General features: G+C 39.0%; 1 protein-coding gene across 1 annotated transcript; it reads left to right on the top strand.

Moving 5' to 3' along the window:
• The first annotated feature begins 7090 nt into the window (after positions 1-7090).
• On the top strand, positions 7091-18628 carry hs3st3b1a (heparan sulfate (glucosamine) 3-O-sulfotransferase 3B1a). The gene is made up of 2 exons (XM_014987794.2): positions 7091-7947; positions 16828-18628. The coding sequence occupies exons 1-2, from the start codon at positions 7454-7456 to the stop codon at positions 17444-17446; spliced, it is 1113 nt and encodes a 370-aa protein (XP_014843280.1). The 5' UTR covers positions 7091-7453; the 3' UTR covers positions 17447-18628.
• The last annotated feature ends 1828 nt before the right edge of the window (positions 18629-20456 follow it).

The following is a 20456-nucleotide window of genomic DNA, read 5'->3' as shown; positions in this document are numbered from 1 at the left end:
GTTCATACCACAGTGATGACAAATAGCTCTAGTAAAGTCAGCAGTCGAACTATCATTTCAGGAAAGGACATGCATCTCTTTTGATGTTTTAGTCTTTGTGCGTCCTCCGTCAGCAGTAAATCTCTGCCAACATACACAAACTGTTTTATTAATTTAATGACTTTAGAAACTTTTGATAGGTCAAATGGGCCTCTTCGAGTTAATTGGAGGCACACAAACACACACTTCTCTTTTGTAGCTTTTTACTGATCTATAAACATTAAGAAAGACGGCATCCATTAGCTCTTCGTTCTTATATTGTTGCAGGTGTTAAGTCCAAAAAAAGAAAAAAAAAATATCCTTGTACAGAAATGTCTTCCTGCAGATTGCTCACACATGCACAGCCACACACACCGGACATTTGATATGAGACCAACATTTGGAAACTACGGCCTTGAGGCAGCCTTGGCATTTCATAGATGTGAAAGGCAGATTGACCTCAGATGCTTAAGGATTTATGATGCAAACTGAGCAACCTGAGGGACCAACCAGCTCCGTGATGCGGTGGCAGCCACTTGCAATGGAAAGATTTACACTCAAGATGTTGCCTGCATGTTTTCGATAGCTCATAAACTATCAAGAAAAGGAAAAAGGAAAGACAGTGTTTTCTTGCACAGACTTTTTAAGGTTGTATCTTGTTTCATTTGTTGCAGTCTGATCCTTGAGCAACAAGACGGTTCTGCCAAAAGGACAGTTAAAAAGTCCATGAACTTATTATCAGAACTTAACTAATGACATCTGTGTGGCATTTTTTTTTTTTTTTTTTTTACCATATACCAGCAATGGTTGTGTTATACAGCTTAGATGCTGGATTTTAAATGATAAAACTTGATGTAAATTTCATAAAGTAGTGATTTATTCAAAAATCCAGTGAATCCAATGTTGCTTTCACTGGCGTCAAAGAGTTTCCCCTTGCTTTGCTGAGTCTGCCGCAGTGTATCCCTATGAAAACTAATGTTTTTCTGGACATAAATTCCAGGAAAGATGAACTGGTCTTTTGTGGATTTGTTTTTGCAAACACTGAGCCCAATAATCAGCCTCTTTTCCCGTGCAGGAATGCGGGAGGCATCACCCTCCGTGGAAGAGCTTAAGTGATGGACTGACCTTATTTTTCTCAACCCTGAGCTGAACTCCATTAAGAGCTGCCTGAAATCTGTAATTTTACAGACAGCCTCTTATCGTGTTTGTCTTGTTTCCTCCTCAGGGGGTTGACGACTTGCCCACAAACCAGCTTTACTTCATTTCAGCAGCGCGGACCCTCTGCAGAAAGCACAATCAACAGATAGGATGAGTACGTGACTGAAACGGGATTAAATGTAGATTCTTTATATTTTTGCTATCTGTACTATTCAAGGATCTGTTTCATGTCCCGGGAGTCATTTCTGATTTATTTAAGTGGATAACTTAGAAATGTCTTGAAGTCCTTGATTGCATGCACACTGAGTTTTGAGATAATTGCTTTTGCAACTCTGAGCTTGCAAAGACTGTTGAATAAGGCTACACTGGTGCAATTATTCAGACACATTTGACATTTATATGCTTAACTATTGCACTACATTCACTCCGACATACTGAACAGCTTAACTAGATATTTACAGACTGTATAAAAAAAAAACACATGTGTTTTCTCTAACTTTTGGAAATTAAATCAAATTGAACTTTTCATGTTTCTGTCTTTTATTAACATTCAGCTAACTCATCTAAAATGGGAAATATTTAATCTGATTCAATGTCAGATAGTGGAAAAATATGTCTTTTTATAGAGTGTGTGTAAATACAGGGTTTTAACTGTATTCTCCTGTGGTTGTGCATATTTAGTATTTTTGGCTTCATGCCTTTTCTTTTGTTTTGACACATCCCAGTTATAAAGTCACAACTGGGTATAATGATCACATTCCCTCGGACTTCCCCTGATTGACCTTGTCAGGGTTTTCCTTTGGTGACGCAGGACTCCTGAGGCTCTGGGAACATGCAGTCCCCTCACTTTAGCCCAGATGAGAGGGACCCTGTTCCAGTCTGACAGCTGCCAAGGCTCCCATTAACGGCTATGAACAGCATGGAGTTGGACAGTGGCTGCCGCTCGGCACCTTGGGATTTTGTACTGGGCGCCACGCATGAAGAAACTTCAGATACAGCGGCGTTTGACCAAGTTTCCTCAAGGTCTTCTAATCTGGACAGATGGGAAAAGAGGAATGAGGGACGAAGCATGAGAAGAATGTTGAAACAAAAGCACCAGGAAGGAGAAACGGTGGGAATGTGCCGAAAGATGCATCTTTTTAAGGTCCTCCACCCAGGCATGCTGCAGTGGGAAATTTTTCTTGGCCACAGTCCTGTTTTCAGACCTGAGCTCAGAAGACTGCTGATCTGCTGCGTTTCTCTGCTGTGAAATAAATACCGGCTTAGGATAAAGATCAAATGATTATTTCTGAATCACACAACCGCATATTAGGCTTTGTTGTATTTCTGCAACCCAGTAATGAAAGATAACAATAAAATTATTGCATGTTTTTTTTTTTTTTTTGAGGCTGTCAGCAGGTTAAACCCTCTTCCTGGCTCTGATTGGTTGTTTCTGACTGAGTGGTTTATTTCTTCTGCAGACGATAGTAGGACCACAGGGAGACGACAAAGGAGCTCGATCTGCTTCACGACATAGTGACAGTTTTAGCAAATATGTAAAAGACATATTCTTTTTCTTTCTTTATAAAAGTTACCTGCTGCAGCTTGAACACATCCTTTATACTAATCACAGTCTTGACATTGTTCTGTGGTGACGCTGTTCCGAAATTCACAAATGTTGTACAGACATAAATATCAAGACTTGTTACTGTAATCAGAGTAAAAGGTGATCCAACAAGAATTTACACCACATTTTATGTGTAGAACATAAACAATGTTAATCTGTTAAAGCCATGCATCCTCATCTTTCTACTTCACCATTACTCACTAATTTTGTTGGTTCTACTGCAAAGCAATAAAACTCTCCTGGGTGACATCAGAAAAAATGGAACATTTCCTGAGGTATGGATACTTTTGCAAGGCACTGTTGAGACAGAACAGAAATAATAATGAAAAAATAGACAGCGAGTAAAATAACTCCCTTCAAGGTATTTCAGTTAGACTCATAAAGCTGTTGAGAGAGGCCATTGTTGTTGTTTTTTCACTTTTTATAGGCATAAGTGTCCAATGTAACCTAAAATAGACATGAAAATGGGGCGATAAAGTTGCAGCATAACAGACACTCCAACCTTGAGAGTGAACCTGTGAACCATCTGGATGCTGCAAAAATAAGATTCAAACAAACACATCAAGAGTGCACAAGCTACTCATGAAGCTACTTTGGAGAGCAACCAGGGAGAAAAAGAAAAAAAAAAAAACACAGAAAAATATGTTGTTTTGTAAATGTTTGCCAGCAGGCAAAATCTGAGTTTTATGCAACACATGTTTTCATTTCTATAGAAAAGTACATTGAAGTCAAACAACACTGTGCCAGATCAGGATACAAATCATCATTCCCAAGCGGATGCTTCTTCCAGTAACCTGTAAAAAAGCTGAGAGAATAAACATTGTGCAAGACTTAGCAAAGCCAGAAAATAAGCCACTTTGAGCTTTCTAACCTGCCAAATGGCTTTGTCGATATCCAGAGGGATAAGACTTTTTTCCAAAGGATCAAGTAAGGAAATCCGCTCAGGCTACATTCATTCCTTGAGAGACGATAAGATGGTCTGCAGCAGGGCTCTGGAGCATTTATAGGCATCTTAAATGGCTTTAGCTGGAGCTCAAGACCTTGATGGAGGGCTAATGTAGACAGAACAGCGTTGATCTGTCTCTCTGCTCACCTAATAACCCTGTCATTAGGTTCAAGGCTTTGCGTGTGTAAGGCTCAGTCCCTGCTGTTGTTTGCATTTGTTTAGTCTTTCTGTGACAGAGCACAGGATGAGATCATCCATCCTCTTTTACCCCTTTAGCTGGTTCTGATCTCCTACATCTGGAGGCCTCTGCTGCAGCGCAGCGTGAGGACTGTTTATGCTTGTTTGCATATTTGACTATATGTTCCAGTCAGAAGTTACAGCATATCTTAACTGCTCACGCAGCAGCTCACAGGAACACAGATGGCTTTCATTTCCACCTGCCTTCCTCTCTATTCACGCAGCTGCTGGGATGCTGAGAATTTAACGTAGAATGCATAATGACGAGGAAAGGTGAGAAGAAAGATCAGGTATGAGTAAACATCCCTGTGGAAGCAGTTCACACCAACATCCCTGAATATTTTTGAGGCAACTTGCATCAAAATGCTATTCAAGTTGTGCATTGGCTAACACAAAAGGGTGAGGTTATCTGTTTGTGTCACATAGCACAGCAGACAACACACACTAGCGTCTGTGACGACAGGATCAGTGTGTCCAGCTCCAGGGCCTTTATTTGACTGTCTGGCTTTTATGTATGAGCTAAGTGCTGTTTATGTCATCTGTTTAGGCTCCTGAGGTGCTGCATGTTGAAAGAGTTCAGTGTGTGTAATTTCAGTGTGTGCAATCTCAGTCAAAGTCAAGCACTTCCTCCAGTGTTGGCTTCTCCTCAGCCCTTGTGTGATGACGCGGGGACTTGACGCTCACGATTGGGTGAAACAAATAAGTGAAGGCACACCGTTCAGAAACTCTAAACAGGGCGTGCCTTCTCACATGACGCTAGTGCGTGTTTATAACCGTCTCGGAGTTTTTCTGCCTCGGGGTCAGTTGTGTTCTCACTTGAAAACAAAAGCCTGGTGTTTGAAGCAATGCACCCAAAATAGTTTAATTGGTTTGTAGACACTGTGAAATGTTTAGGTGTCATGTCAGTTCTGAGTAAGTAACCTAATTATTTCCTAATTATCATTTATATTTTGGTACATTGTGAAAATAACAAAAAACATAATTTATTAAATTTAAATGCTTTTGTAAGGGAAAATTACCCTGGAAACGCTGCCACAGTTTGAATTAGTAACCAAAAAATGTTAATGTATCAAAAAAAGAATAAATGTGTTATACTCAATAATTTTCAATCGTTTTTTTTTTTTTTTACAAATAAAATTCTGTGACAATACCATTTTTGGGTGTTGTTTGGGTAGATTGCTATTAATGACATTTCCATTCACTAAAACAAATTTAAATTAGTCATTTTTGCTGCATTTTCTAGTCGTTTTCTTTTATTTTGAGGTTAATTTGAAATAAAGAGTTAAGAACCAAGATTGTGCTGATTGCAGAAATCTCAGTGGGTAAAGTAATTCTTTGGACTTGATCATATAATTATACAACTTCAGCAATTAAACTGTTTGTTTCTATTTTTTTGCAGGGTAGAAAGGTTCCTTTAAAGAGTTCTCTGGGTCTTATAAATCTGTAGACGCAGGCTTTTCTCTTTGCAGGTTATCTGTGTTCATGCACTGCCTAAAAGCAACTATTAGGCTTACAAAAGACACACACACACACACACACACACACACACACACACACACACACAGTAGTATGTCATATATAGCAACGTCTGACATAGATGTGATAAGAGACTTAGAAGGAGGGGGCAGGGTGATTTCTGGTGGAACTGTGAGTGACATGGCAGCTCTGGGGTAATCCTGCTAATCCTCTGCCAGCTCAGGGGTGCAGAGGGACCGAAGGCCTTTGACCCTGCTCCAAAAGGAGGTGTTAACACAGATGCACCCGCCAAACATTTCTGGTGTCATCTGAAGGAAATTCAAAAAAGAACATCCGCAACTTTACCATAAACTGCATAGGTTGCACGTCCACAGCCTCTACTGGTAAATGATAAACCCTTGTAGATACCTGGTAATCAGCTGATAACGTTTGTTTTTGTTGAACTGCGTGTCCACATTTGGCAAAATTACGAGAGCAATCTCCGATAACGTCGCGCCCAGTTCCCTCTGACCCAGTCAGTCAGTCATCGTACTATGCTGCGTGACGTTACCAAACAGCTGATGCGTGGCACCTTTTTACTGTGTCACGTTGCTCTCAGCAGGTATCAGATCATTAAATTCCAATTAACCTCAGGTCTTTGTGGAAACATAATCTAATTGGCAAATAACCAGTGATAAGCATGGAGATAATATTCAATGTTGGAAGTGTTTCAAGTAGTCTATAATTTACTTGTTTACTACATGTTTTTCATAAGCAGTCAACTGTAATGGTTTTTCAAATGCATCATGAAGGTGAAGTAAAACAAAATATTGGTAATTTAAAACTAAACACAAATTTAAAAACGAAACAAGACAAGTAGTGTGATTACCTATAAGGAACAACTGTATACCAGGTGAAAATGAACTTTAACTCTCTTCATGAAGAGAGAGAAATCCTGACATTTTAGAATGACTTAAAATAATTTTGATAATTAGCTTTAAAGAATACTTTATCATCAATATCGTTCTATAAGCAATACTTTCAGCTGTACTTTGTATACCCCACACTAAATAGCTGAAGAGGATTTAGCAGAAGCAGAAGTCTAACACATAACCCTGTTTAAGTTTAAAATTTCTATTTAAAAAGTGAAGAAGATAATAATAATAATAATAATAATAATAATAATAATAATAATAATAATAATAATAATAATAGAAATCCTAATACTTACATTAACTGTGTAATGCTGTATGCATCGTGACATTATATGTTTAAGTCCTGTACAATTCAGCTGCTGCCATTTGTCATTGCATCAATCAGATATAATTAGGCAAAGACAGAAAGGCAAAATTGAAAATTAACATTCATCTTTCAAAATAAAATAACTCTAATCATTGAACCTTTCGCACACAAATTCGAACTCTAAAAGCTGAGTAAATTTATTTAGCATGAAGTGCTAGCATTTTTTTTATATTGCATTAAAGGTTTTTATTATTATTTCATTAATTACTTTAATTATAACATTAAAGTCACAGTTGAACGAGTCACTGAAACGGATAACTGTTGCAAGGGAATGCTTTTCTAAGAATAATTTTTAATTTATTGTTAAATCGCATGTCGGGGTGCTTTTACTTTGATAGGTTGCACAGGAAACAATTTCACGTCTCATTCTCTTGCATTTGACGCAGCTGATAATTAGTGCCTCTCAGGTTGAGCGCTCATACATTGAGAACAAGTGATGAGAGATAAACTCCTTTGCGCTCAGGGTGCCGCTCAACTGGTGGTATCCTGAATGTTTGTTTTCGCATATTTAGAAGGGAAAAAAGTAAGAAAAAAAAACCCGTGTATCTTCTCGGGGCATGATTAAAGAAAAGGGCGCATCTATCACACGTTTTCCCCATTTTCCTTTCCATTTTGAGCAGAAATTGTGATTGGAAAAAAATATCGTGCAGGATTTCAACCGCGTCAAAAGGAGTCGGGCTGCGACATCAAGATGCCTTAAAGCTGGAGTTTAACTTTTCCACGGAGTTCCTATGGAATATAGTCCATTTTTACACAGCTTACATGTTGTGCCATCATCCCACGTGAGGAACAAACTATTTGTTTTCTGCATCATGTTGTCCCTCTGGGTCTACATGATATATTGCTGCGTTGGCTACTGCTCTACAGTCCCAAACCTGACGTACAGCTCGGTGAGGAGACACGAGAACGACGCTGCGACTGACAATCGCGACTCATCTCTGGGAGCGTCCAGGGACCTACTGAATAACGAGAATGAGTTGGACAGCAGGGGAGACGAGTGGGACGAAGTAAGAAGCGAGGCAAAGGCGGTGGACGATGGCGCCATGTCAGGTTTTCTTAATGAGACGGAGAGCAAAAAGTTGCCCCAAGCTATTATCATCGGGGTGAAGAAAGGAGGGACCCGGGCGCTGCTGGAGTTTCTGCGGCTGCATCCAGACATCAGGGCGGTGGGAGCAGAGCCGCACTTCTTCGACCGCAACTACGACAAGGGACTGGAGTGGTACAGGTATATATTAGTAATCATTTTATTATTATTAGCATTAGACTTATTACTGCACTAGATCTAAAAAAACAAAACAAAAAAAAAAAAAAACAAAGTCCAGGCCCAAATTTTCAGTGACTGTATATTCGAACACCCGGGAAAGAGATGTTTGTTTGCATAACATTATTCAAGAAGACAGAAGAAGCAGAAGTAAAGAAAATTAGAATAAACGGGGCACAAAAGAAAGCAAAATCCAACCATCACGTGATCAGAAAGACAGGTTAATTAAACCAAGACGTAAATTAAACTGAAAAGACAATCTTCGAATTTCACGAATAAGCTCTAGAAAACAGATGTTTTTGGACTTCCATGTTTTGAGACAGTTGATTCCAGTGGTGAGGAACATAGAAATTAAAGTCTGTTTCTCCTTGCTTCTAGTTCTCTGTTATTCTGACACAAACAGGGGAGTCAGTGCAGTGATTTAAAGACTAGTGGGAAATGCTTGTATTGCTCAGGAACCTGACAGCTGCATTTTGGATGTCCTGCAGCTGGTTGTTTGATTACCAAGGTATTTGCATTTTCTCACATCTTTAGCCTCTTTGAGTCTAATTTAGCACCGGCTTCTAACCATCCAGTTATGGAAGAAAAAAAAAAGAAGAAGAAGAAGAAGTAGAAGAATAGCTTCTGTTTTTATACATTTAGGAAGGAACTCATCAAAAGCAAGAAGAAATTGTCTTATAGTGACTGCAATGGTCTGTGATCATGTGATGACATAGAAATATAAAGCTGAGTCATCAGCATTCATATGGTAAAAAAATGAAGCAGTGCAAAATTTTAGTAACCTTAGTTTTAGATAATGAATTAAAGTGGACCACTGGAGGAATCCCACATGTGGTATTTGTTCAGTCAGATTTGTAATTACCAAATAACACAGTAGTAGGTTTCTTTTTTTTTTCCCCTTTTTTCTTACCGTGTGTCTTGAAGTTTAGCCTCTAACTCTCACTGAGAGAAGAATCAGAGAATCAGATAAGTTGTACATGTGATTATTTGAGTGTATCTAATTCAAGAAGTCACAGGGTATTAATGAAGCTTCAGTAATTTCTTTAGAACATTTTTCTGGAATCTGGAGTTGCTTGCATGTTCCACACTGTGTAATGCAACATTTTTATTCCCTGTCATGGCAACGGGTGTCCTTGTGCTGCATTTCAGTGTGCAGACCCTTTGCTAGCTGCAAAGAGCTCAGTGAAAAATAATTATATTTTCTGAAAATTGTTGATGAAACATGTATACAAAATGTTCCCACAAATGGTCTGATCTCACACCAGAGCAGCCACATTGTTATTAAGAAATAATCAAAGACAGTTGTCTCAGGTGACTGAGCCGAGGGATCAAAAGGCAGTGTCAAAGGATCTAGACACCGTTTCAAAGCTGGCTCCATGCAGCTACAATGGGGGAAGTGAAGCATTGTTCAAGGGACTTCGCGCTTAAGCTCCTGTAAGAATTTCCGGTTTTGGACATTTGCTGCGTGTGAAAAAGTGACTCCTATGCTTCACCTGTGCTGCTGGCTGGGCATCCAGAATAGATTGGAAACATCCATAGTATAAACACCAGTCTTCTAAGAGTTGTTTTCATATCCATGGCATTTCTAGCTAAATGACAAATTCAAACACTTGTCACCTTTTTGGAATCAATCACTTTTAGCGTCTACTTTTCATCTGCAAATAATAGCTACATCTACACTATTGTTGTCCGTCATACCACTCAAACAGTATGAAGTTCTTGTAGATGGCAAATAGGAAAGGCGATTTTAGAGTTTTGTCTATGCTGCAGAGGATTCTCTTCCTCATCTGTTGTAGCTCCTATTGCCAGCAGGCTGGCTTAATAGAATGACAAATTTGAGGCTTTGTTCTGTCTTATTGTGTAGAGTTTTTCTTTTTTATTTCATAATCAAAATAACTTTATTTTGTATAATGTAGAAAATATTATTATTCTAAAACAACATTTAATAAAATCATGCTGTACTGGCTAACATACAGTGCCACGTTAAAGTTGTGATATTTTTACATAAGGTTATGAAATCACTAAAATCATATCAATGCATTCTAAATGAAGTCTCCTTTTTCTCACAAATTAACCATCTGATAAGAACTATATAGAAAAGACTCCTTGCTGTCTTTAAGGTGGAGTTACTCATCCTGAAGTCCTATGTCCCCTTCGGTCATTAATATGGGAACCCCACAAAGATGTCTAGTGATTTGTCCCCCGACATGTTTCACTTTGTTGCCTCCCAGACTAATGATAAGGAATCTGTTGGGGAGAGGAGCTGTCTGTTGGGTGGGCTTGTCGGCTCCTACGGTGGGATTGAGTTGCGTCTGCTGTTGGCAGCCCTCTATGTCCATCCTCGTTGGAGAGCCCCACACGGAGGATGGGCCCTCACACAGCAGGACGCTGTGCACATTCTAAAATGTTTTCACTCTTTGGAAGAAAAACAGAAGCAGATAGGCGATTGTGCACGCTTACTAACACAGGAGCGGAGGACTCAACTCTCAAAAGCCGTGGGAACGGCTCCCTCTGGCGCCCCCTCCTTTTCTCATCAATGGGATAACTTCCTCCTATGTTTCTTTTTTTGGACAGATTAACTACTCATTTAGTGAACCAAGTCTTAGATCAGGCTCCTCTGGGCTTTATACAGTAGATGTGACTTAATTGCTGTAATCATGTTTTTCCTCTCGAGACTCCAAAAAAAGAACAAAGAGAAGCTTTCTCGCAAATTCACTAAGGGTGTCAAAAGAAGATGGCCTAATCCTCCTCTGAGCCCCAGGGGAGCTTAGTGCAGGCCAGTGGCAGATAGAGGGCAGTAAATTTAAACAGAGCCCTTTCTTACTGCTGCGCTATGGTGCTCAAGGGAGAGGGGATGCTGGAGGACCCCTGAGGACTGCATTAACCCTGACAATAAAGGAGCAGACAATTAGTGTGAAACATGTTTTCTCTGCCTTCACTTTGTATGCAAATGTGTTCAGAAGGGTGAAAGTGTCCTTTGACGAAGCCCAGTAGGAGTTCATCAGAAAGAAGCAGTCATTGGAACCTGCCCCTCCAAAAAAGAAAAAAAAAAAATTCTCAAAAGCTTTTTAGTCTCAAAGTTGACTTTCAGAAAACAGTGTTTGAAGAGCTGGACTTCCCCAAAGCAGGTTAGTTGTAGTCCAGGAAGTTTTCTATTTTTTTTATTTTTTTATTTATTTTTTTTTGCTTACTTGACCATTTTAGCTGAAAAGACTAAGATCAACTGATTCAAAGTAATGCATCAGCATCACACTGACATGAAAAGAATGGGGAACAGCATGACAATGAGATGCTTTAAAGTAGGAATTCAGACAATCAGGTTTCAGATCCACTAGTTTTTACTGTACAAACCAATTTTAGATGTATTTTAGGAGCATCCTTAAGATATGTGATCTACATCATCAGTAGAGATGCAGCAGTTAGATGTTACTAATTGAAACTGTCAGGTTTTCCCTTGACTGACGAAAAAAATATTTTTCCCCTATTCATGAAATGCATAGTAACTAAAACCAAAATCATTCAGAAAAAAAAATCTTTTTCATCAGATAATCCTCAGAAGGATGGAAATTGGTCAAAATCTGACCTTTAAGAAATCAGGAAATCTGTAAGAGCCTTATTGGTGCGTCTTCAATTGTCATTTCTGCTAAAGTAACACTTCTCCCTCTGATTTCAAAGACTTCAGTGGACATTTGTGGCTCAACCCCTTTGGGCTCTGTCTTGAAGCAATTTGTCAAACCGCTGCACTTATTGCTGCACTCTGAGAGAAAAAGGAACTGAAACAAAGCAAGCTTTCTCCATTATGTCCCCTTGAGTTTTCACTTCTCCATGTCAGGCCTTTGTGGAGTCTTCAGAGAAAATGGGTCTCTAGTTTCTGTCTGTCTCTCTCGCTGCACAGAAAGTCGGAGCATCTTGAGAAAGCAGCAGCTCGCTTAAGCCATCCCTGTTGTGCTTGTTTGAAGCCTTGCTTTGCCCTGAGCTGGTCCTTTCACAGACCTGTATGTATCCTCGGGGAATTACTTAATGGTTCCAAACCACTCCGTAAGTCGAAAATGCACATGCAAAAACTGCAATTCATCTCTGTAACAGTTCCAACAGGATACATTTTGGAAAAACTATGACGTACAATACAGATTTTTAAAATTTTAGCTGAAGGTTTTTTTGTTCTCGTCTTTCAGTCAATCGTAATGCATTTTCAGACTCCTGCAGAACCCAGCAACGCTATCTGAAATGATTCAATGTGATACTTCAAGCAGCATTTTAGTGCTTTTGTGTTTTCAGTCATCGCAAGCTCAGTAACAAAGACTTGCAGACTGTTGTTTGTCTTAATAATACGTCAGCTTGACATTTTTGCCAGACCAGAAGAAATGTGTAGTCCAGTGGTGGTTTTTGATATGGATTTAGGACAGTTGCCTACTGCATCAGAAAAAAGGCCACACAAGCACTAGACAAAAAAAAAAACATCTACATGTAGCATACATTTTTCTGGATAAATGAGAGAAATGTTTTGTGAAAGTCTGTGTGCATAAAATTATTTACTCACTGATAGTCATGCAACAATCAGTCAGTCAGGGATCTTGATGTATAATTGGTAATTACCGTCCGTCCGTCCGTCCGTCCGTCCGTCCATCCACCCATCCATCCAACCTACGTTTACTTTACATTTATTTCATTAATTATAGGCTTTAGAAAATAGACACTATTATATTGAACATTTGCGATAAATCCTATTTTTTATAAACTAGCAATATTTGATAAAAGATCAAAGTCTTTTTTAATTCAAATATAGTTGATGGTGGATCAGTAAATAGACGTACATGATATGTATTGCAATATAGCAATTTCTTCGTTTTCTTGGGTCTCCATATTAATGTTCATATCAAGCAAGAAATGCTTCATATTTCAAGATTTTTCTGTTTATTGTTATGTCTTCTGACTGGCCATAGAAAACAAACACATTCTTCATTGGAACGAGAAAATACAAAACACAAATTTAGAGATGTGGCACTTTGAATTTAAGCCATTAAACTCAGCATGGTCATTACATTTCAGTGAGAATGTGACTTCTTATAATCCACTTCAAAAGTAGTGCATTAACATGCCACATTCCTCAGTCTGAATGCTGCACAATTGACCAAAAGGCAGAAATAAAGTAAAAACAGGATGGGAAAATGTTCTAGGCTTCTCTTTATACTCTACCTCTGTACTAAATTAACAGAGGTGAAGGTGTTGGTTTACATTACAAAACTTGTGTTAGTTTTGCACACATTTAAAGCTTTAAGCTTTATGATGACTTAACACTAAATTGTCTCAATTTTCTTTGAGAATAACAACAACAACAACATTTAAAAGTAAATAAATTCCAGGATTCTAATTTGTTTTTCCAGGATGACCTATGTGCTCGTTGTTCTCCTTCTTGTGCTTTTTATGTCTTTCTTTCCATGTGGCCTTTAGCTACTGACAGTAATAGCAGAGGCTGGAGAGAAAAAAAGAAAAACAAAAAACGTCTCTATCTTTGCTGTTCTGGAACACTTCAATGCCAGTAAGAAGGTCATTTCAGTAAGGTGTGATGAAGATGCCTTTCAGTACCTGATAAGACTGGCTGCAGTGTCCAGAGGATGGTCCTCCTCAAGACGTAATCCCTTTCTGTCTGAGCATTTTCTCACAGTAAAATAGTATGATTATTCCAAGTGGCTGCATACCACCACTTCTCGTCTTGCCTTTGAGAAGAGAGACGATTCCAAGAGTAGCCTGATCCTTCACAGAGCAGCAGGGTAGGATAAGAACGTGCAATAGCAGGAGGAAATAGGGGATCGTTTTATGGTGTTGCCCTTTGTCTCTAAAAAGATGTAACGCAGATATCAATTAGAGTAAGTTCAGATGAATCCAGCACAAAAAGGGAGAACGCTGCTAGTTTTGATCTTATTTCAGTTTTGATCTTACTCAGGTAATTAGTGCTTCATCGAGCTGACAAAAGCATAAAGCTGCATGCACTGACGTCGTAAATTCCTACCTTTGAACCTGCTTCCTGATAAACGCGAATGTAAACAACACTCGTTTTATCTCTCCTGCAGCTTTTTATAAATGAACACACCTGAATGTCTGGGAGCCAAAATAAAGACAACACACTACACTTGAGGGTTATGTCTAAAGGAAGGAAGGAAGGAAAAAGTAAAGGCATTGTCTGGGATGACAGCTTCGCTTCAGTGTTAGTGGGAAACCTGTTTCTAAAAATCTTTTCTTTACTCATGCTGTTTCTCATTTCTCTCTTGTTTTTGTCAGTCCTTTTGTCCACCTTTTCCAAGAGCCCTCACTACCCTCCTATTGCCTTCATCTTAATTTGCAACAAGTCTAGAAGAATTTTCATTGGTAGAAAACATCCAAAGCTTTCAGTAATTCCTCTTCCCCTGTCTTGAAAGTGTAAAAATTGACGTGGATTTATTTGGGAAAACAGATTTTTTTTTCGTATAATGATCAGCTCTTGTCCGTTTTCCACATTGCCGTTCTCAAAACATCGTTATCCCAGCTTGCCCAGTCAGAGATGTTGCCGTGTTTTGCAGCAAAATTAGTACTCCTTGTACTTTTCACACGCTTTGTTCGTGCCATTGACTGTAAGGTTTTAGCGTCCCTTTGGCTTCAGAAAAGGCCTGTAACGACATGTGTTTCCAAGAGAGGCAGAAGATAATTGCAGATGGTTCTGATCGAGTTGTGTGTGTCACTTGTACCTGTTACGTTGATTAGGCTTGTGGTTTTCAACACAAACAGTGGTTACCAAGGCTCTACGGAGCAGGGAACATTGCTAGCTATTGTCTACATATAATGGAAATCTGTTCACACACAATTTCAGCCTTATGTAGAGCATCAGAATGAAATACCTGACCATATTTATAAAGTATTTGGTGAAGCTTTTAATCCAAGATACACTGTGTCATCTGTTCAGCATCGTGTTGGGAGTCTCATACTCCCAGTAGTGAAACTTTTGTTAAATGTTACTACAAGACATTGAACCAAATCACGCATGAAAACAGTTTTGTAACAGTTTAATGTGGACTAACACAGACCTGACCATGCTTGATGACAAAAAGCATATTGTTTCTTCTCAACCTACTAATGGACATGCAGAAGGTGTGTGTATGTATTTGAGCCACAGCCTGTTTAAGTAACTTTGACTTTGTGCACAAAAGAGAAAATTCACAATGAATACAAAATTGCACACTCAAAATTTGTGTTAAAATAATTGAAGTTGATGAATTGTTTACTAAACAAACTCTCAAAATAAGACAGTTTTGAAGCATCTTTAAAACCTTTAGGTTGATATGTCATTCATGACGGCACGTCCACATCATCACAAAATCACTTCTCACCATTATATGTCAGTTTTAATATTTGCATTCAACTTATAATGGAAGTTTATATTCTCTCAAGTTTACCATGTGCATATGAAGCAATGGGTGGATTTCATGTCATCATCCCTTTGAGTTTAGGGGGAAATAATAAAAAATGCAATACCAAGATAATCAATCAGTTTTTCTCTCTTACCCACAAAATCACATAGACAGTTTTCTGTCTTTTTCCTCCACATACACATAAATTTTTTAGATAAAAGCTGCTGGGTTTGGTTTGGAGAGGAGTAATGCAACTCAGGGCGTGGATACCAACAGATGTTTGGAAATGATGGTAGTCAAGTTAATGACATGGCTCCTCAGTTTTCCTGTCGCTTGATTTAGATCAAGCACTAACAATCACAATCTTGGAATACTGGTAAGCGCTGTAATATATGAGAATTTATATTTTTGCCTGCTGTGAAGCCTATATGAGATATGTTGGGAGCCAATACTCAAAACGTTCCATTAAATATTCTGCACACAGCACTTAGCATAAGACATCCGTCAAATCAGCGTGAGCCACCATCCTCTAATGAAGGCCTGCGGGAAGTAAGTTTTGTGGTTGGGGGAATGAAAAAGCTAAATGATCATCTCATCGTTTCAGCACAATGCACCTGTACCTGTAGCGTGTTTTATTCTTTATACAACCCGTGCAGCTAATTTCTTTCTGCTTGCCCTAGTGAATTACTCACAAACCATTGACTCTCATCATAGTGGCCATCCATCCTTCTCTCTTTCTCTCTAGAGACCAACCAGCCACCCAGTTTGCCAGGAAGGCAGTCCAACAGTCTTTAATACTCTTCCTTGTGAGATTTAGTCCTAATCCCCTTTGGGTCACTTTAGCCATTATCCAGTCAGGGCTGCAGTTAACAGGCTTTAGCTATGACTAGCATGAGCTGTCTTTGAGCATAGATTAAGCAGTTTTAGGTATAGACTCAATTATTTTCTGCATTCTCTTCAAAGGAATGCAAAAGTTTATCATTAGAGACTTACAAAGCATGCTGCCTCTTTTTAGTTGGGCTAATGTCAGTTTTAATAAATGTAGGGAGTCTTTCATAGTCAACTTTTAAGACAGAATTTAGCTCTTAAAATAGAATAAATAAAAAGAGATAAGTGGAGGTCGAACTCATCTTCAACTTCAAATTGTGTTTGTAGGGAATCAGTTATGACTGACAGGACTTCTTCTCTTCTTGGCACTTTCTGTCTCTTTATGTACATTCAAAGACTCGGTTAATGCAGCTAATGACGTCAGCAATTGTCATCTTGATGATGATTGACTTGATGATGATAGCTCCGGTGTGGCAGCATTTTTAAAGCCTGACACAAAGCGACTGTGTCAATGCTAATCTTGTCTTCCTCTGGTTTTGTACTGTGTTTGAATTAGTTGACGGTGTTGAGGAAGACCCACGTAGTGTGTTGTTGAAAGGAATAGGTCTTTGACATTCTTTGTTTCATTTTTCAGGGAACTGATGCCCAAGTCGTCAGAGGACCAGTTGACCATGGAGAAGACCCCCAGCTACTTTGTTACAAGGGAAGTCCCGTCTCGGATCTACTCCATGTCTAAAGACACCAAACTGATCGTTGTTGTACGAAATCCTGTCACCCGAGCCATCTCGGACTACACCCAAACCCGCTCCAAAAAGCCGGACATCCCCTCCTTCGAGAGCCTCACTTTCAAGAACATATCAGCAGGTCTGATTGACACCACATGGAGCGCTGTTCAGATCGGCATGTATGCCAGACACCTTGAACGATGGCTCCAATTCTTCCCAATGGAGCAGCTGCTGTTTGTAAGTGGAGAGCGTCTCATTACCGACCCTGCAGGTGAGATGGCTCGTGTTCAGGACTTCCTTGGACTTCGGAGGGTGGTCACAGAGAAGTATTTCCACTTTAACCCAACAAAAGGATTCCCTTGCCTTAAAAGACCGGAGGTGAACGCCAAGCCACACTGCCTGGGAAAAACGAAAGGCAGGACCCATCCAAATATTGACCCGCAGGTTGTGCAGACTTTAAGGGATTTCTATAAACCGTTCAATAGGAAGTTTTACAAGATGACTGGTCACGACTTTGGTTGGGATTAAGCAAGATATGGCAGACTAATGCTGGTTCTTTGTCTGTGTTTTTTTAATAATCATTCAGGACATATTGCGATACAGTGTATGTACAGTATTTAGTTGTGTGTAAAAAGTTCAGAAGTCTATTTTATAATAATTTATTGCTAGGATATTAAGTCACAGAGCTGCCTGATCAGGTTATTCGTGTTTTCAAGTCCCATGAGGTGTTTTTATTTTTATTTTATTTTTTCCAGAAGCACAGGTATTTTAAGGTATTTTTAACCTAAAAGTCGTTTGCCTTTTGTTTCACCCTAATCAGATTAGGATTCAGCTCCCCAACAAACTGGTAATATCCCTTTAACATTAGCCTGACCCTCAGAGGACTGTCCACCCACTTAGGTGGGTCGATATAGACCTCAGCTGATCCTGTGCAACTCGCCAGGTGGATCAATACAGTAATAGGTCCTCATTACGTCAATTAGGCCTGAGTGATGGCATCACCTTGATCTTGAGTTTGTCAATATAACATCTGTCTATCAGTAGCACAATGCTTTTGGTTGAGCCGTAAGCCAAAGTCAAGTTGATATAAAATTATATGTGACAGCAGATTTTTTTTTTAACTTTATTATTTTATTATATTTATCCAAAAGGGAGTCCAGGCACAACACTATGGGGGATATTATTATCAATTTTTCATGAAATTGCTCCTCAGTTTTCATAATGCCTAAACACAAGATTATTTTATGAGAAAAGCCATACCGCTCAGTTACATGTATTGATCTGTACTGAAACTGCTGGGATTGATTGCTCTGTGCAGCTTTTTTTTTTTTTTTACTGCAGTGTGTTAATTATGCACTGTTCCCATAAAAAAAACAACAACAAAAAAAAACGAGCATCTCTTTCTCAACCTTCGGAGACACCTGACAGGATTTAATACATGCTCTACTACTTCTGAGGTTTTTCTGTTAACTTTGGTTTTATGGCTGAGTTTTATTCAGCCTCAATTGACATGCCTTTGCGAGCTTTTTTTTGGCATCAGCCAGTATTCACTATTCATGATCTGCAGCCATTTGGGAAAGGTACTATTTTTGCTGTATGAACTGATTTACAACACAAACACTGAAATCAAATGGTTTCAAATGAGATCTTGATGCAAATCTGCAGTCATGTGGGTTTTATGAAGTAGAAAATAAATCTGTTTTGCCAGTATACTTTGTCATGTTTTTATGTGTGATGTTGTTTCAAAATGGGGCCTTTGTTAAATTTGCTGTGTTGCTAATGGGCTATCCTCTTAATACCTGTTTACATTGCTGGATCCCTGCAGGGAAAACCAGACTGCTGTGTCTAATTTACCGTCTTGCACATTATTTTGCTAATTAGCAGAGTGCTTTTAACTACTTTTTAGCTGTTTCAGCCTCCCACTGCTGCCACTGAAAGGATGTTGTTGCCATGACCCCAACAAACAATAAAAGTGTCAGGTTTCCCATCTGGAGAGCAAGGAGATATTACAACACACTTTATGCCTCTTGGTGACACTTAACTTTGCACAGTAACATTGTGTCAGCCATGTCCTTTAACACTAATGACCTCTAAGGAGCTGCTGACTAACATAGTATTTGTTTTGATCTCACAAATATTTTTTATTGTAATATACTCCGACATTTTTCATGAAGGAGTCTTGCGTTTTCTGAGGCTTGCTTTAAGCAAGTGCTTCCCATCACGAAGAGCTGATGCTATAAGAAGATATGAATCAGCTTTCTCTGTTAACAATCTTTATTTAACTGGCATTCAAAACACCTTCATTTACCTGAGACTCTCAAAGGTGATGAAACCAGTTTCCCTGGTGTCGGGCAGGCTGTCTGATCACCCAGGAAGCATCTCCCTTTGCAATTAAAGGGATGGAGAAGGTGTGCTATAATTGCTAGGCTCCCAGCTGGGAAATCAATGTTAGCATACATCCCTTCAGGCTGTTGTAAGGAAGGTTCCTCATGTTTTAAGGCTGGGAAGACAAGGGAAATACACATCTGGCAGCCTGGAGAATTAAGTCGCTTTAAACATCTTAAAATCTGAGCTTCTGAGTAAAAGTGAAGGGATATAAAGTATCTCAACAGAATGCTTGGTTCAAAGAACAGCGGTGCAGAATTTTGGGGCAATGGAGCAAACTATTCTCATTAGGATTTTAGTAGAAGTTTTCTTTTATGTGCAGTGCCTTATATATACTTATATAATTATAGCGTGGAAGCAAAGCGATATGTAGTTTTCAACATTTTGTGCGAATGAAGGGTGGCATATGTATCCAGCCTCTCCAAAACATTTGGTCCCTTCTGACCAGAGCATCTTGTACATGTTTGGTATGTACTCTAAATAGATCACTGCAAACTGAGGACTTCTGATAGTTCTTTTTGGAGTGTGCACAGATGTTTACAAGTCATCCCAACTGAATCTCACAATCTTCTTCAGTCTGATTACTGTCAGTTTAGGTGAGGCTTTATGTCTTTGCAGGCTTGTAACTGATCAATCATTGGTTGATGATGGACCAATGAGTTGTTGAGATATTCAAAGTTTGGGATCTTGTTTATACCTTAGCCTTGAACTTTTCCAAAGCTTTATCCCTAATGTGTCTGTCTATTTCTAGGACTTAATGATGCTGAAGTCAGCCATCCATTTATAGTTCTGTTTATTCAATTGAACAGTTAATTCCACTGCAATTTGCAAAAAAAAAAAAAGAAAAGAAAAAAAAAACTTTCACTACCTAGCACTACCTAGAATAAATTGTTTCTGGTTAAAATTAAAGTTAGTGTTGCAGAAGGTAAAACACTGTTTTCTAAATGTTTTTTTTTTTTGAGTTAAGATTCAATGTTCAAAGTTTAATTAAGCTCTAAAAGATTAATACTGAGGCTGCACAGTGGTGCAGTTGGTAGAGCTGTTGCCTTGCAGCAAGAAAGTTCTGGGTTTGATTCCCGGCCCCGGTCTTTCTGCATGGAGTTTGCATGTTCTCCCTGTGCATGTGTGGGTTTTCTCCGGGTACTCCGGTTTC

The sequence above is a fragment of the Poecilia mexicana genome, unplaced genomic scaffold (assembly GCF_051168715.1).
Source record: "Poecilia mexicana isolate PSO_F unplaced genomic scaffold, ASM5116871v1 scaffold_8, whole genome shotgun sequence".
Classification (NCBI taxonomy): domain Eukaryota; kingdom Metazoa; phylum Chordata; class Actinopteri; order Cyprinodontiformes; family Poeciliidae; genus Poecilia; species Poecilia mexicana.
This window is presented reverse-complemented; position numbering and strand designations above follow the sequence as displayed.